At 38.9% G+C, this 19,230-nt stretch overlaps 2 protein-coding genes across 2 annotated transcripts; both read right to left on the bottom strand.

Moving 5' to 3' along the window:
- Window positions 1-1,032: 1,032 nt before the first annotated feature.
- On the bottom strand, window positions 1,033-4,602 carry LOC127774780 (H/ACA ribonucleoprotein complex non-core subunit NAF1). Its single transcript, XM_052301073.1, has 3 exons — window positions 3,510-4,602; window positions 3,066-3,143; window positions 1,033-2,477 (listed from the first exon to the last, which is right to left on the bottom strand). The coding sequence occupies exons 1-3, from the start codon at window positions 4,254-4,256 to the stop codon at window positions 1,257-1,259; spliced, it is 2,046 nt and encodes a 681-aa protein (XP_052157033.1). The 5' UTR covers window positions 4,257-4,602; the 3' UTR covers window positions 1,033-1,256.
- Window positions 4,603-11,638: 7,036 nt separating this feature from the next.
- Window positions 11,639-17,244, bottom strand: LOC127773959 (secretory carrier-associated membrane protein 3). Its single transcript, XM_052300206.1, has 12 exons — window positions 17,043-17,244; window positions 16,091-16,189; window positions 15,750-15,812; window positions 15,014-15,047; window positions 14,366-14,488; window positions 14,017-14,079; window positions 13,831-13,924; window positions 13,685-13,730; window positions 13,499-13,566; window positions 12,800-12,848; window positions 12,498-12,563; window positions 11,639-12,119 (listed from the first exon to the last, which is right to left on the bottom strand). The coding sequence occupies exons 1-12, from the start codon at window positions 17,097-17,099 to the stop codon at window positions 12,033-12,035; spliced, it is 849 nt and encodes a 282-aa protein (XP_052156166.1). The 5' UTR covers window positions 17,100-17,244; the 3' UTR covers window positions 11,639-12,032.
- Window positions 17,245-19,230: the final 1,986 nt, after the last annotated feature.

Consider the following 19,230-nt stretch of genomic DNA (forward strand, 5'->3'; position numbering starts at 1 on the left):
ACCTTACTTTACCATTGCGGGTGCTCTAATGGGATGGAGGGAGTATTGGATTTAACACATCATGACACTACAATAAGTGCAGTCGTGGATATCCGTGTCCAACGTTTGACCGTCCGTCTTATTTAAAAAATTTATAAAAAAATTTAAAAAAATAGTCACATATAAAGTACTATTCATATTTTATCATCTAATACCAATAAAAATACTAATCCAAGGGAGTACATAAGAGTCTATCCAAATTTAATACTAATTTGTGTCATATCCAGCACTAGGTATTTCTAAATAGGCGTGGCTATCCTTGCTTATAAAAAAAACAGTACCAGGTTGCGACATTCAAAATTTCGAGCTGATCTCCGGGCCCGGACAGAGGAATAGATCATCACACATCCCATTTGATAATCCAACGGTAAAGGGTGTGTGATTTTAATTCTAGGGTCTCGTATTCAATTCTCAACACGCTCGTAACTTATTCTTAAAAAATATTTGAAGGGACATATCTCCCCTCCAAATCTTGTTTTTTTCTAAGATCATCACGCATTCACGCGTCCAATCTCCAGCTCGTGGTCACCATTGATCTTCGGCATGCACAAGAGAAGGTGCTCGTCTCGGGTGAGGAAATGAAAAGCTTAAGCGACACAGAAATAAAAAGTAAAAAATGAATCATCCCCAAGTTATTTCTTCTTTGAACCTCAGGACTTACTAGTTCAGTAATATGTACATCAAGGATCGATCATTTAACAAAATTCATATCTGGAACTCAAGACAGTCACTCTCATATATCAGAATCATGGTTCATACAAAATCCAGTTATGTTTCAGTGTTTGACAAACAACATTGGAACCGGATGTACTGTATGGAGGACATGGACATCACATACTACAACTTCAGTGCTCTGTAAGTGAATGAAGCTAGTTCACCCGGGCACTTCAGCCCGCGCAGAAATTACTCGCGTGGATGCGCCCAACAGGCCACGATGGAAACCAACAAAGTGACACAGCAAACCCAGTCCAATTTGCAAAGTCTGGTCATACATTAATTTGAAGGCTTCACTAAACCGGGGTATATTGTGAAACATAGGCAAACACACAAGGGTGTCCAAAGTGAAGTTCACCGTAAACGAAACAAATTGAATATTACATGCAACTGATCACGTCTCCGTTTACGAATACATCAAAGCAAAGACTGAACCATTCAAGAGGAGTTCACTCAGCGAGTCAAAATTTCGCTGGTGTAAAACCACCAGCGTTACCTATCTTTTATCTGCGGTGACGGCCACCGCCTCTCCCAGAAGAGTGCCGGCCTCCCCGTTGTTGCTGCCTTCTGCCATGGAAGGATGAGTTCCCTTGATTAAACTGCCCAGAACTGAATTGCATAGGTGGCTGCTCTCCATCTCCCTGCGGCGATGCTGACTGCCCAAATCCTTGGCCATTGGGAAATCCTGCAGGAGGCCCTTGTTGCACTGTATGCCCAGCCATGTGTGGAGCCTGCCCAAAATTACCTTGATCCATAGGCAATTGAGGTGGACCAAATGGAGGATTCATCTGTGCCATCGTTGGTCCACCAAATGCCATTGGATTAGAAGGCATTCCACCTTGCGACATAAACTGAGGTGGAGGTACAGGCATTTGGTTCAGGAAGCCACCAAAGTTATGGTTCTGAAACTGTTGCTGGTATTGATTGGCTCCAATGAGAAGGTTCTGCATGATATTAGCTGCAAAAGCAGCTCCTTCAATCCCCATATTTGGATGTGGTGTAGGTGTTAGACCACCTGGCCAGACAACGTTAGGTTGCTGTGGTAAGAACTGCTGAGACGGATTCATGAAGCGACCACCCATCTGATTTGTAAGCTGATTAGCTGCAGGCATAACAGGATGAACTGGGCCTGGTGGCAGCTTTGTTGGTGCACTCATAGGACCATCTTGAGAACCCAATGGGCGGATTGCATCAACTACAGGAGCCTTATCAGGGCGATGAAAATGAGGTTGCGATTGGCGACCTGGTGCAGGTCCATCATGGCTCCTGGGTGGCATGTCTTTCCGAAATCCAGAGCCCCTAGGTTGTGCTCTCTTCTTATCACCAGAAGTTTTCTTACCCTCATGCTGCCTATCAGTCTGCCTTTTTGCCAGCCGTAATGATCTTTTGTACTCAGCCTCTTTCTCATCATCAGAGAATTCAGGGTCTGTCTGGTCCTCGTCATTTTCTCCAGATCCATCATAGCCTTTGGCATACAGTTCCTTCATATTTAGGATGTGGTCTGCAAACTCTGCAACAAAAGAGACAGCAGTTCCTGCACTGATATCAGCAGGCACCTCTTCTGCAGAGTTGTACCGTACAAGATAGTATGGGTTCTTGACAGGTCCAAACAATTCATCAACAATACCAAGTGGGATCCTGCTTTCTGTTATCCAGAGTATCGAACCCTCATTCAGGGGATTGTGTTGCACTGACCCTTCAACAATCACTCTCTCACCCATGATCTGGAAGCATAGAAAGCAATCAAACATCCAGGAGAAGAAACTTAGTATATAATCCACCATGCTAGGATTAAATGATAAATGACAATTTTGAAAGCAATCGTAAATAATATACTTCCTCCGTTTCACAATGTAAGTCATTCTAGCATTTCCCATATTCATATTGATGTTAATGAATCTAAATAGATATATATGTCTAGATTCACTAACATCAATATGAATGTGGGAAATGCTAGAATGACTTACATTGTGAAACGGAGGGAGTAGAAGATTAGTATAACTATGCTACTAAGAATGGTGCTTGCAGTAGACAGATTGTATAAGCATAACCCGCAAAATCCAGACAGTTACAGAGCACCAAAAATACATTACAAATATATATCAGTAGACTAGAACAATAGATTCCTAATCTTCTATACAAACTAAATAATGCTTATACTAAAATAAAAAGAACAGGGTGAATCTTCACCGGAGACACATGTAAATAACTGGTACTAACAAAGTGCGGGGATCAAACAAGAAGGTGTTTTAAATGCTCCATTACAGAGACAAATACTCAGATGAAAAGGTCACGTTAAAAATAAAACTTACAGCTGAAATTGTTCCTACTGGTAGGGTCTGATGATGTGGTTCCAGCTGTACATCAATCTTTGGCACTGGAGGAAGGACCTGCAAAGTATACTAGTTTAGACTAGAAATAAGCAACATCAAAACTTAAGCAAAAGCAAAAGAAACATCAGGCTCCACTCTTTTGTTTATAAATTACTTTGTCATTGCATACCATCTAGAAGACCTATAATATCTCAGTGACACACAGTCCGTGGATTTGACAGCACAACTCTATAGAAGTTTTCACTTTGTAAGGAGGGTGGCTAGTATGCAAGACATGTAACAAATTGAGTTATTGCCATGCCAATTATGCTAGCTAGATACTGAGCTGTACTCATTAAAATAATTAGCATTCCAGTATATCCAAGTAAACATCATCAAGTAACTAGTGAAGATGAACAACAACAGAGACTAGTCAATGAATACCTCTACTTCATGTTTGGATTTGATAGGACCCTTTGGTGCTTCCTCATCATCGTCATCACTTGCAAGCATCAATTCACCCTCTTCAAAGAGGGAATCCGTGTCACCAGCACCGCCAGTTTTCTTGGCCATCTGCTCTTCCTCGTCACTGCTCGAAGAGGCTTCGCTTGACTCCCTCTTATCTTCCTCCTCATCACTGCTCGACGAAGCCTCAGACGACTCCTCCTTGCTACTCTCGGACTCTTCCTCGTCGCTCTTGTCCTCCCTATCTCCTCCCCCTTCCGCTTCCTCTTTCACCAAGGCCAAGGACACATTGTTCATGTCAGCATCAACAGGTACAGTACTCCTCTCAACATCCACCATTATCTCTGAACCATCCTCTCTTACAGCCAAATCACCAATATCCGAAGCCGGATGCTGATCCTGCACAAGTTGCTGAACCAATCCTCCGCTCCCCGTCTTAGGCTCCATCTCGACATCCAATTCGCCGTCAAAAGAGGCGCCCGATTGCTCTGGCAAGGCGTTCCCCTTCTCCTCGACCCCGCGGCTCTCGGACACCGAACCACCCGAAACCTTACCAGCATCGAAGCTCGCGGGCTCCTCGGCGATACCGAGGCCCTTGGCCACCTCGTCCGCCATGGGCGCCTGGTCGAGGTCGAGGAGCCACTCCACGACGGGGTCGAAGGCGGCGTCGGTGTCGGAGCTCGCGCGCGGCGGTGACGGGGTGGGGGGCCTAGGATGCCGCGCCATGGGCGTTGCTAGGGCTTGCGGGGAGGGGCGCCGCCATGCTTGCTTTTATTCAGGAGGGGGTTTAGGGTTTTAGGTTCTCGCTGCGGCGCCGCGCGTGTTCATATATGGGTGGGGAGTGAGAAGGGGGAAAAAGCTGTCTCTCTCGCTGCTGCTGCTGCTAGGTTTTGGGTACTGGTCGGCCTCCCCGCGCTGCTCCGTCGAGGAGGAGGAGGAGGAGTAGGAGACGTAGCGGCGGCGCGGGTGGTCGTTGGCGTCGCCGGCGGCGAGGTAGGAAGGCGGCGCGAGGGGAACGGGTGTTCGCGGTGTGTTAGGGCTAGCGGTATTAGCGTGGCTCTGTTTTTGAGTGGGAAGGGGGATTGGTTGACTGGGCCATAACCGTTATGGGCCTTGAGAGCGAGCGAAAAGGAAGAGAAAGGAGCTACCGGAGCTGCGGGCCGGTGGATGGGTGGAGGGAAGCGTCGCGGATGGGGACGGAGGCAGAGAGCGGCGGGGGTGGTGAAGTGGGGTGAGGCGACGAGATCCACGGGACCTTTTCCGAAAATGCTCATTGTCGCCCTAAGATGAAAAATCGGACAAAAAAAACTACTACTAATTGCTACATACATATATGTGTATATATATATATACATACATATATATACACGTATATATATATATATGTATATACGTATATACATATATATATATATATATATATATATATATATATATGTATGTAGGCAACATATCCTATGCACACAGGTCCTCACGTGTACACACGTGCACACCAACTAAAAAATGTCACCAAAAAATCTAGAAAAAATCATACACATACTTTCAATTGTATTACACCTAGGGTTAAAATCTTAACGTCAAATTCATTATATTTTAGCCGTAACAAAAAAAACAAAAAATCTGACAGTTTTAAGGTTGCAATTTTGTCAGAATTTTATCTTTTTTGTTATTCTCTATGTAGAATGAATTTAAAGATGCGACTTTGCACGTAGATGTAATACTATTGAAAGTACATGTATGAATTTTCCTAGAATTTTTTGTGATAATTTTTAGTTGGTGTACACGGTGTGTACACGCGAGGGCCTGTGTGCATAGGATACGCTCCCATGTATGTATATATACATATATACATATGTATTATGTATATATATATATATATATATATATGTATGTATGTATGTATGTATATATATATATGTATGTAGCAATTAGTAGTAGTTTTCTTGTCCGATTTTTCATGTTACGGCGACAATGAGCATTTTCGGAAAAGGTCCCGTGGATATATATGTTTGGTGCTCTATGGTGCCCGGGCACCATTGTTAAAATTGAGTATATACCCAATTCAAATGAGTATGAAACTTTTTCAATTACTTAGGTATTAACATTAACTACTTTACTAACTAGTTCAAAGCAAGTTTGAACTGAACTTGAACTTGTTTTTGTTAGATTTTGATTCTAGGTATATAGCATCCATACATATAATTAGTTAGGTATGTAAACATAGATTGTGAAATAAAATTAAATTTGAGTTGTTTTGTTGATAGGTATATGTATGAATCGAATTATTATAATTAGGTATATACTCACAATTTGAAAAATTTTAAAAAATTTGAGTGATTTTGTGCATTAGATACCATGGTGCCCCATATGAGTGTCATATATATATATATATATATATATATATATATATATATATATATATATATATATATATATATATATATATATATATATATATACACACACACACACACACACACCTGGGAGTACATACTCCCGATGCCATCCACCGTCCATCCGCAGACACCACCGATCAAGCCAGCTAACGGATCCAGATACCGAGCACGTTTTGATTTTTGTTTCAAAAAAAATTACTCGTAATCTTAATTATTCCGCACTAACCGGACCCTTTCGAATAGCTCGTATTAATATCTTGTGGGCGATTCTAAACAGAATCGATAGATCGATCTGCATGTTATATCGCGATCAGAAGATTCGGAGGCAATACGGCGGTGCGACCCATCGGCGATTCTGAGGCGCCGACGTCTTCCATTACTGGTGCTTTCGGTATATGGCTGTCCCCAGGCGATTGGCTGGCCGAAGCGCTGGTGACCAAACAATGGCGCCGTTGATCGTCGGGCATTGGCAAGCCAGTGTGGCCGTGCGGCGACGGCATCGATCCAGGCCCGTGCAACGATAAGATGATGATGAGCGCCGTCCAGAACTGGAACATCGAGTCATCGACGATCGATGCTGGCAAGTCCTTCAATTCCTTCTTCCGATTTTCTTAATTTGCTCTTTCTTGCAGATCGATAACGCATGCATGCATGTATACTTTCCTATTAGATCTGCTATTCTCTGTTATTAGCAAAAGAGGATGCAGACATGCATGCAGTCCCGACCTGACGTTGATTGAATGATAAAGCCTCTAAAGAAACGAATTTGCTTAACTTGGTGCATGCAGATGCGAGATGCATGTATCGTAGACATAGATGATGCTGACCACGTCATCGGCGTCGGCATCGAACCGGCCGTGATTCCTAGCTGACGGTGTTGATTAAGGAAGACACATTCTTGGCCCCCTCTCCGGCGCGCTATCGGCGTGATCCCGTCGATGCTAACCGATCTGTCAGTAGGGATATATGCAGAGACTCATCGATGAGACACATCGAGGGTGATCCCATTATGTTTTGTTTTTAGTCTCCATGCATTTCCGAAAGTCTTGCATTGTTTTTTTATTCATTGTTCCGTCCATTCAAAATTCAGTTCCCTTCTAGGGTATTTCATTAATTTGGGTTTCTTCATAATGCAACGACCCGATACTTTACCAGTGATTCAGTTTGTGAATCGTTGGTATGGTGACACTTCTGTATCATTGATCGATACAATTTATTCATAATTAGTACCAAATGTACATACTCTGCTCTAATAAAAAATGGCATGTACTATATTTTACGTGGAGAAGAGTACATATACTATTCTCTAATAAAACTTTGTATGCACCTACTAGAGGCCAGTATATAAGAAAAAAAAGGCCATATACCATACTCTAGAAAAAAAAAGCATGTATTCCTCTCAAGAAAAGGTACTGGCAATATACTACTCTAAAGAACAGTACATACTCATAAAAAATATATACTGATATGAGAAAGTATATACTGGTACTAAGTTAAAAAAAAAAGGTATATACTGCTTAAAAAAATATATACTGGTATGAGAAAGAAGTATGTACTGCTACTAGCTTACTAAAATAAAATAGTATATATGCACTGCTACTAACTTGAGTACTCGCTGAAAAAAGGAAGAGTGTACGTCGATATATAGACATAGTAAAAAAAAAAACAATATGTACCTAAAAAAACAATATGTGATCTACTAGTTTATACAATCCTAGCAAAGAAAAGTAGTACATACATGATTAAAAAAAAGTACTTATCATACGTCACACGATTTTCCAGCACATATAGAATTTCGATGTAATTGATTTATTTCCATCAATACCGATTTATACTTTCTATTCTTTGTGTGCATATACACTAGTAGAGATGGCATTCCATATTTTACATACTATTGTTGTTTCGACTCCATGCTGCTACACCGCCGGACGACGTCGGCGAGATTCTCTGTCGACAAGCCGTTGCATGAACGGACGTGCCCGAGCTTCTTCGTCGTGGGCTGCTGGTTGTTCGCCATATCCGACGACGCAGCCAGGCCTCCACAAATCTTTGTCGCTAATCTTCATGAGCATGCCGTTGGTCGTCTGCAAGCCTCGTCGCAGCCACGATTGTTGTATGCGACTCCGTCCTCAAGGCTCAAGCTCGTTCCTCGCCCCACGAAGTAACTGGTTGCCACCTTTTTAGGTACATACGTCAAATCAACTAGAACATATAAATTATCGCTTGTATTTTTTGGATTTTTTTAGGTACCAATGATTATTGTTCGTATTCTCTGTGTGTATGTACAGATGATTTTCTATTTTTAAAGGTATTTTAGTAACTGAATCCATGTGAAATCGATCATCTGGAACCCAAACAAACATGATTATATTGGATAATTGTAGGTAGTGATATGGGTGTTCATTTCCGCTGATGGTTTGCATGTGAACTAGCTGACTGAATTCACCCCTCGATCACCACGTAGACGCAGTTCGTCTGCTTCCTATCTGCCGCGCCTGCCATCTCTCCATATCCTCATCGTCGTCATGGAGATCAATTGCTTCGTGTTTTGTTCCCCATTGCAAGTATGTTCCTATCATCATAAAGCAGGCTTCTTAATTTCAAATGCATAGGTTTTTGCAGGGAGTTTGACATTTGGTTCTACCTGTGTTTTGTAGGATGATTATGTTATGCAAAATTCTAAAGAAGATTAGATGCTCTTTCATTCACCTGTCAATTGTCTGGACAAAACAAATGATCATTAATCCGATGGTAGAGATGTTCAACAATTTTGGACTTGCTGAACAGGGTTTCTCATCAAGACAATTTTGGATGAACAAGTCCGACTTCCAGAAGACCGATTTCTTTTTTTTTCTTCGACAACCTAGTAATTTATCTAAATTTTCACATCTACCCCCAAATTGTTCTTTGGTTTATTAATTCCAACATAGTTAGGTTAATTTTTCCTTGTAACTTGATTTTCTTTTTGTGTATACACCCTGTATAATAATAATAAATTTTTAAGTAATCCCTCCGGTTCTATATTAATGAGTATGAAAAATTAAATAGGGTATATAACCAATTTGATCGATTGTGAAAAAATAGCTTATACCCAATTTAAGCAAGTATGAAAAATTAAATTGGTGTATACCTAATTAATACGATTATATAAAAAAAATACTTCGATTAAATCGGGTGTATACACAAATTAAATGAGTATGAAGATTTAAACGTGTATATACCAAACTTAATCGATAACAAAAAATCAGGTATATACCTAACTTAATCGATAACTAAAAATCGGGTATATACACTGGCGTAGAGATAAACATAGTTGGCTTTGCCTGGTCTCCAAAAAAATGCTATGAGAAACGAGCATACAATTCATTAATTCTTTTCAGTTTTAGTTAAAAGTAGAATATGGTTATAGACTTCTATGAGAAGGTATATTTGTCACATACTTAGCCCTCGGAGATATAACAAATATACGGGTGAAATCCTTTTTTTATAAAAGAATTAAGCAAAAGACCGATCTATAGGTTCTATACTCCATACTTTAAATAAATTTAACTATAGTTAAAATAAACTATGCAAAAGTTCTCATTTCTATATATCTAGCGTACCGAAAAGTATATGTACACATATATATATATATATATATTCTCGTCACACACGTAGCTAGCTAGCTAGCACGCAGTGATATAACCTATCGAATCGAAAGCAATTTTATTAGCTTATACCCTGACACAGTAGGTATATTATACATACACATAACGATACATAGCCAGATAAAAATAGAAGATAGATTATTCGATGGTCATGCAAACTATAATTTATTCCATGGTCATGCAAACTAATAAGGAGTGTATATATTACATATATACACCAGTACTATGTATATACCTACATGAATGTCACACCTGTAGCAAATTATATTACATATGTACATCGCGGTACTATGCATATAACTACAAGAATCTATCTCATGCCATATACGTATCCACATAAATAGGGACAACTACTATTTTCACAAAACAAACCGGTTATATACCTATGTAACTCATAGCACAGAGAAACCAAATCATTTGTGAATAATGTAGAATTTACATTTATACCGGAAAAACAAAACATTAATAAATACTCTAATTATTTTTTCCTTGGCCGGCTGTGGGAATAGAATCTAGGTATATATTCTAATATAATTCACTCCCGTGATTTTAAGAAACAAAAACAAAACAGGAGTACATATACTTTATATACGTTATGCATACCCAAAATTAAGGATTATGATTTATCTGTTCAAATGTTTCCTTGATTTGCCATAATTATGTAAGTAAATCAAAGGGCATTAAATACGGCTTAATTGGTACAATGCATGCGCCAGTTTTTTGAACAGGGCATTGCACCTTCCAAATAAGAAATTAAATACGGGTATAAACCCGTTAATCTTAGAAACACATCAATCTCTTTGATCAAGATCTCATCTAACGGTTTACACTCATGGAGCCCATACACCATGGTGCCCCATTTGGCCATCATATATATATATATATATATATATATATATATATATATATATATATATATAAACAAGATATCACATCATTACATTCTGATCAAAGAAAAACGTATGTTTCAATCCATTAATTTTAATGTTTTAGACGTGACAGCAATATGTTTCAACATGTGTCTTTATTATGTTTCGTAAAAAAAATTAAATGTTTCAATAACTGAATTTTGTGTTTCACCGCGTATAACTCAATGTTTCGCTAACGATCGAAAAAGTGTGGGAACTCATCTCTCTCTCTCCTACCATTCTATTGGCTCTCTCACCATGCATGCATGTGTTAGTGACCTTAAAAAATTTTTTTTCTTGTAAACTGCTTATCCGATGAATGATTCGATCACACCGTTGAATTCGTTATATTTAAATCTTTACAACAAGATATCACATGATTATATTCTGATGAAAGAAAAATATATGTTCCAAACAATAAAAACTTAATGTTTCATACGTGATAGCAATATGTTTCACCATGTGTTTTTATTATGTTTCACAAAATTTCTATATGTTTCATAGGCTCATTTTTATGTTTCACCATATATAACTTAATGTTGCACCAATGGTCAACTGGAACATTTGACCGTCCGATTTTTTTTCAACATTGGACGTCCGATTTGTAGCTCTCTTTTTTATATTTTATGACCAATCGTTCATGTTTCTTAATTATTTATGCCCAATAGTGATGTAATTTAGGATTTTTTATTTAACTATGTAATTAATTGAGCCACACAAATTAGTTTTTTCTATTCATCCACATGTTTCGTGTACATATAGGATTAATCGTTCTACAACACTATAATTTTGGTTGATTAGAATAATAAGATGAGACGGATTTGCTTATTCAAACGGGGTTACATAAAAGGTGGTCAACCCAAATAGTCTAATCCCTAAACTGAAGAGTCTAACCGAGCGACACCCTCCATCCCCGCGCGCGTGATGTGTTCATCGCATACGCTGGCCAAATCACAAAATCAAAGATAGATTAAAAACCCAATCGTGGCAACTAGCCAACTATCATCCAAATTCCGTATCAAACAACACAATAATATTAAACCAAAATTAAGGAAGGAGTATAGTGTATTGCGATCCAATACATTTTTACCCGTTGCAATTTTTCTAGTAATAACAAATAAGGGTACCCAATAAATAATGACCAGCAGAACAGAGAATTTAGAGGGCATCAATCATCTTATAACTCACGAAAATCGTGTCAACAGATAAACACAACGTGCTGCAACTATGCTGCAAAGGAAGTAATAAAAAACAGGTGATCCCACTCGCGCACGCGTATGTATGTCTATTCCCTATCAACACACGTCCACATCTAAAATCTTTGTCAACAAATGGAAACAAACACCTGAACGCGTCCATACAAGAACGCTGCTTATATATTACAGAAGAGCAAAAAAGATAATAATGGCTGGGTGCTTTCGGTGATTCCAAATCCGCACGCTGTTCAGCCGTCAGGGATGTACACTATGCGAATGCTAGATTGGCAACTCATGTTTCGTGTTTCCTCCCACTCATATCATCTGGCTACAGTTTTGCTCAAGGCATGTTTCATCAGAATGCGGAGCTCAGAGCACCACGTGCCGCCTCACGTTTCATCTCTGCGGCTTTTCCACTTCCACGGAAGTACATGTATACTTGCTGCATGTTGAGTGAGCAATCAATGGTCATGATCTAAAATGAAAATTTGACTAAGAAACGATTGAAATGTATGTAAGAATGTCCATGCTATGTTGAACCTCTAACGTGAACATGATGATATTCACCAGTAAGGAACCGAGGACAAATTTTTTAACTCATTTCCCAAAAACTTGCCATCAGAGGAATTCCTTTGGATTTTAGATATTACATGCTAACTAAGTCAAGCAATCAGATCATTTGGCTTTTAGAGATTATGTTCTAACTAGTAACTACAAATGAGGAGATAGAATGTGTAATAAACCATAGGCAGACCAAGATTTCCAAATAAAACTGATATATGGTTCAACCATACAAATAACACGAGGGGATAGCACCCACCTGAATGACACCAATGCTCAGCAGTGACTCAAGGCAGAATAATCCAAACCCGACAAAGTAAAATATCTGCCAAGTGAAAATAGTTAGGAGGTATTATAAGATATGTGAATCCAGTATATGGCTTTCATAGGCTGACTAAGCCAGCCAGAAAGATGCATGTGGTGGAATATGGCAAGCTATCAACACCATGCAAAAAGCACATGAACCCAGTAAAATGAAGATGCAACTTCACAAGAAAATTTAGTCCTGACAACAAATTTGAAAGACCTATTATAAGGATCAACGTTGCAATAGATACTTACCCCCACTATAGCACTCTTGCCTATGACATCAATGGCAGGCAAAATCCCACTAGTAACAAGAACAGCAGATATTCAGTCAGATATTTTTTTAAAAAAAAACAGAAATATACTATAATAGAATGATCTAAAACCAGAATATATATCATGGACAGTATGAAGCAGGACTATTTTTTACTGAGCAATTCAGAGGAAGACAACCAAGATTTGGAAGGTTGTGGTACCAAGATTTATCAGACTCTAAGCAACAGAAGTTCAGACTGATTGGATTGTGGTTCTTGTAAACCAATGTGAGCGAACTTCTCAACACATTCAACAACAAATATGATCGTCGTAGAATTTGTCTGCATGTAGCCAAGTTTACACTTTTTCCTTATAGATCCAGTACTAGGACCACAGGTTATGTGCCTTAGAAACATCCTATTGTTTCTGCAATGGTTCGATTGCAGAGATGTATTCACAGCTCATGGAGAAGGCAATAGCTGGTTCAGGAACATGAGGCTTGACAAGTATATTTACCAGCTTCTGACGAATCATTCAATGGAACTGCGATTTATTTTTTTGGATATTTTTTTTGGGGGAAGAAACATAAATAAATAAGGAAATTTTGTAGTTCCTCACATCTAGTGTCGTTTACAACTTTACGGCCTACATGACATCTCAGGCAGAATGCACACAAGAAAAAGAATAGGGGAGACTCACGCCAAAGATTTTCCTTTGAAAGGAAAAGGAGGAGCCACAGCTGCCCACACACAGAAGATTATATGAATCTGGAAATGGACAAAGATTGTTAGTTAGCTATGAAGTACAGATGAATTTGTTCATGCTTGGCTCATCTAATTTAATGCTAAGATATGACTGAAAAACCTTTAGTTTAGATTATTTTACCAGGTAAAACAGAAAAAACCACCCAAACTTCAAAGCACTCTCAGTTCTGTAACAGGCATTGAAAAAAGAACAAGACACTAGCGTATTAGATATTTTAAAAGGTGAAAAAGTTGTGTAGCCAACAATGCTCATTTAATATATCCAACCTCATTGCATTATAAAGAGGGCGGTACCATAACACATAAGCACCAGGTACACCAGATATGAAGTAGATAATAGCAAGCAACCAGATAATAACACCTGTCAAAGCACAGAACACCTATTAGTTTTGAGTGTCAACATTCATGGCACATTTCATACAATGTAGACGGTTGGGTACACTTTAGCTTTACCTTCCCCTTTTACCCATGCGGTTGTGGTTGCTATGATATTCCAAAATAGGCAGGCTGCCAATCCTGCATGAGATCACAGGTATGGACAAAAGAACTACCAATTTAGCAATTCTATACAAAATCCATGAATGAGCCTCTGTATAACAAGATGCTTTCATGAAGAACTTATCAGTTCACTCAATAATGAGAATGATAAATCCTTTGGCTAAGTCAATAAATTTGAATCTATACTTATTATTTTTTCGTTCTGTTGGTAATTACATTACAAGCATATAATATGGATGGAAATAATGAATGTAACATGCTCAACAAAAAGAACACAATACTATTGAACACCACTAGAGCTTACCCAAAAACGATGAAAATGCAAGGTACTGCATTCTTTGTAGATGAATAGGTATCTCATTTGAAATATTATGGTGAATGAGAGGGAAAAAGGGTGGCCAATTTTTATCTTCAATGACAATGCCAGCTGCAAAAGAGAAGGGTGAAGTTAGGTAAATAAATAGTAAGCAACTTTGTAAAGGGCATCTTAGCTACAACAGTAGAAACAAATGCTAGCAGACAATGCAAAAGACGTATCAAATCAAATCCCAGAACGAACCCAAACTGCAGCTTCTCTCTATTTCTCTCCTTTTTTTTCCTTTTGAAAGTAGCCCAAACTAGATCCATGCAAATTAACTCCAATGTCATAAAAGAATGCAGCTATAAATTATTAATCTGGGAAAAGGAATCCACTCATCGAAGTCAAATATCACCAATACGGCTATACCATACACTGATAATTGATAACCCTGATATCCCGTCCTATAAAAACCAAATTGATTATATTTATGTTGATTTCTCTGTGGAAAAATTCCGCAATAACACAACTTACTCAACTTGAGTTGGCAAGCAAAACTTTCACGCCTCTACCAAACATTGCTTGCATATTCAAATCTTTATGCTAAGGAAACAGCTAAAACGGGTCAGCAAAAAGAAAGAATGCAAACTGTACCTTGGGCTGCAGCCTCTTCCTTCCTTTTCAGTTCCTATGGCAGGGAGACAAAGAAGGAATCAGATCAGCATTTAGATAAAGAACAATGCATGATATGAAACACGGAACACGACATTAACAAACAAATCCCATTCGTGGATTTAGAAAAACACTCTAACATCTCACACGAAGTTCAACATAGTAATTACCCAGGCTCAAGAAACATGGTTTTTCAAGAGAACTATTCACTGCAAAAAAAGATTTGTTCATATGCCACACCTTAACTAAGCAACCTTACTAAAAAATTGAAATAAGTTTCCTATCTTGCTAGCAAGTTGAAAGATGTAAAAGTCATCATTTATGTAATAGCAGATATGTTATGTGACCAATAAGAATGCAAGCAAGTTCTGCTTTTGCTCATAGGCTTTAAGACATGAAGGCATCACCAACAGGTAGTTTCTCCAGTAATTTCGATCAACATATGCTATATATTCAGTAAGTCCAATAGCTAATCATGCTCTACAATTCTAGTTGGTTTTGGGCGCGATGAGGCACAAAACATCTGATAAAAATTTACCGAGTACCGACCAGTATACGGCTAAAAATTTACCGCATTGCTATGGTCAAATCATCTGGTAATTACCAAATAGCATCTAGGAAATTATCAGGACTGTAGAGTTCTTGTTCATAAAATAGAAGGATTTGTAACCAGCAAAGAGCACAGGAGAAATTAAATCAGGAATTGTAAGGCACACACCCTTTCTCTTTTGTTTAGTTCAGCTTCCATTGCCTGGAGTTCTTTCTCCTTTTTCTTCAAATCCTAAATTCAAAGAAATGGATGCAAGACATAAGGAATCATCCAAAAACAAACCAAGAATGCCTGAAATTAACTTGGCAGATGTTATAAATAAAGGAATAACATAATATTCTTCTAACTCTACATTATAACACAACAAATACTGACCATGGCAAAACAATTTATGGTGTGCATCATGTATTTACAGCAAGAAGCTCAAATAACACTAGTTTTTAGTGGATATAACATTCTCAAAACTAGAAGTCCATACGATAATGAACATGAAATGGAATTGCATGTACCTTAGACGAGTCAAGAGGAATGTCCACATTGTAAAAATCAGCTGGCTCATGGGAGAGAGGTGGCAGTCGAGAATTGTTGGCAGGAGGAACACTTCCTCCCTGCAATATAGGAGGAATTGCAAGGCAAATAAATCACAAAGTAGTAGAAAATAACATGAACATTATAGGCTTGTGTGCAACCAGTTACAACACGATTTTTATGAATTACAACTACAACTGACCTGAAGTGAGGTACAATTTTCCACGTAAATAAGAAGTGCCAACATATAATAGTATATCAAAGAACTAACTAATGCAGAAACATCAAAAGTTTTTATGACACATGCCTGCGAAAATAGTGTCTTACAAGTTTAGTCTTAAAACGATACAGAAGGTAGAGCACTTGTCATCGCATTGCATTTTCAAAATAGCAGTTAATGGAAATCAAAATTGGAGATCCTTCCTGAATAATTTCGTAATTACACTAATAGACTAAACAAGGCATGGTACCGAGGCAACGAGCGCAAACAATTCTGTGTAAACCAAACTAGTTCCAGGTTGTACTTGCAGGTTGCAGCACACCAAAGGTACCACCACATTGCTCTAGCATGCTACAAATCCGAATTCCGAGTTCCAGCAAAGAACTGTACTACTACCACATACATTCTCCAATTCACCCACAACACCCAGATCCATAGTTGAACAATCACTCCGCAAGCAATTAACCTACACAGGCCTAAACAGAGTAATCTCGCCTACTCCAACCACCAAAAGAAAAAAACGCATCTCGCCATCGCACCCTCCTCCCACGCGCCAGATCCAGCCGCGCCGGAACCCAAGCAACGACGGATCCCAAATGCGGCCACTTCCTACGTAGATCAGATCAGGAGAACCCACCCCGAGATCTACGCGAACAGCGAACCTTCTCGAATATACTAGCGGGGGGGTGGAACGAGGGGGAGCGAGCACTCACCGCGAAGGGATTGACGTCGTCGTCCTCGAAGCCGTTGCGGCCGTGCTTCCCCGCCATGGCCGCCTGCCTACTCCGCCGACGGCGACGACGGCAACGACGATGGCGGCGAGTCGGCGACGGCGATGGAGGCGGTGGCCAACCGCTGCAGCAGCTGCTCCACTAGCGTGCGCTGTCTCTCTCTCCGCGTAGTCCCCGTGTTGTAGTGCGGGGAAAGAGGAGAGAAAAGGCGGATGACAGGTGGGGTCAGAGGAGGCTGTCGGTGGGCCCAGGAATGCTAAAGCCCGTATGTTTCGGGGCTGTGTGGGCCGGCCTGGTCAGTCTGCTGTGGACCGACTCGATTTTCCAGTTGCAGGGCCCGTCATTTCGGCCCATGAAAAATGATCGATAGACGTGCCGGAAAAAAACTTTTAAAAATCCCGGCTTAGGATCACCACGATGTTGATGTTTTTGAAAGTTTTTTAAAAATCCCGGCTTAGGATAATAAGACCCTCTTTATTTAGGCTTATAAGCCAATTTATAATTCAAAAAATCTAAGCCAAAATAAACAAGCAGCTTTTTCATTTGGTTTTTTTTGAAGCCATAAGCTACTCTAACACTATTAAGCTAAAAGCTAGGTTGGAGAAGCTTTTTTGACTTATATGAGATAGATGTATGACTCCACCACTAAACTTAGGACATTAAATCTATTGGCTTATAAATCATAAGCTAATAAACTAACTTAAAAGTTTAAGCCAATAAGTCTAAGCCTAAACAAAAAGGGCCTAAGAAAAGGAAAATGGAAAATGCGTGGTCCAGGCTTAGGATCACCACGGTGTTGATGTTTTGGCCCATGGAGGATTGGCCTCCTTTGTGTAGCGTATGTTTGCTTTCGTATTGGCTTCGGAGGCGAGTCTACTTCGGCAAAGATCGGAGTTGTTTTGGATTGTTCATGGCGCGGCAGCTGCAGCATACTTGTCTCCTGAGTCGTGATCTCGTCTAGCGGTACAAGGGCGACGTATTTTTCCCCTACCTATCCGAATGGCCGTGTGTAAAATTTTTTTGCATGAACCCCGCACGAAGACAATGCAATCTGAAAACGACGTTGAACAAACAAACGGATTTGGTATAAGCATAAAGCATCGCGATGAAAAGATTGTTTGAATCACAGGGGTTTGCCTACAAAAAGATGGCCTTGTAATCGGTCCGTCAACTGGAAATTTAGGGTTTGTCTGGATTGAAGCAAAAGCTTATCAGCTAAAATTTGAATTTTCAACTTTAAATTTAAAGCTGATTTTGAGGTTTTTTCATCGAAGATTATTTTCAGCATTTGCTTTTAGATCGCTAAGAATACGTATATAAAAGTTTTGAGTAAATTCCCTGTGTATCCCTGAAAACACACTCAATCTCTTTCATGCCCATGAAATTTACCCAATCCCTTATATACCTCTAAGATTTCAACTTGATCCCTTTCATGCCCCTACCATTACATTTTCCTTCATTTCACTATTGCGTTCGGTTGCAAATGTCTTTTTTGCCCTTGATGCTTTAGGTTTGAATATAAGCTTGAAAAACGATTGAAAATTTTATTTGACTGCAAAGTATGTGCATTTTATGAAACTAATAAGACTATATAATTAGTGCGAAAAATTTTGACATAAATTTTGAAAATAAAACATATGTAATAGATTAAAAATTTTTATTTGAAATTTTAATAGGACAATGGATTTTTTTATCAGGAGCATTCATAAAAAAATTATTGTGAGCATTCATAGTCCTATCTTTGTAGGAATGCTCCTCCCTTTTATGACATTTTCAAGAAAATAAATACATATTTTTTATTTCATTATCTAAAAATAAATTTGGTAATAAATAATGCATTGCACAGCAAACCCATAATTATAATAGTCTCATGCGACAAACTTTTACATTTTTAATAATGTAATTAATAAATTTCTATGTTCATCACAAGGGTAAAATAGGTTGTGTTTAGTTCCACACCAAAATTGGAAGTTTGAAAAAAAATTAGAACGATGTGATGGAAAAGTTGGAAGTTTGTGTATGTAGGAAAGTTCATTGTGACGGAAAAGTTGAAAGCTTGAAGAAAAAAGTTCGAATCTAAATAAGGCCATAGTCTTTTTGATAGAAATTAGACGGTCAACCGACGATAGGTTATGGAAGGGATCAAAATCAAATTTTGGAGGTATACAGA

The sequence above is a fragment of the Oryza glaberrima genome, chromosome 5 (assembly GCF_000147395.1).
Source record: "Oryza glaberrima chromosome 5, OglaRS2, whole genome shotgun sequence".
NCBI classification, from domain to species: domain Eukaryota; kingdom Viridiplantae; phylum Streptophyta; class Magnoliopsida; order Poales; family Poaceae; genus Oryza; species Oryza glaberrima.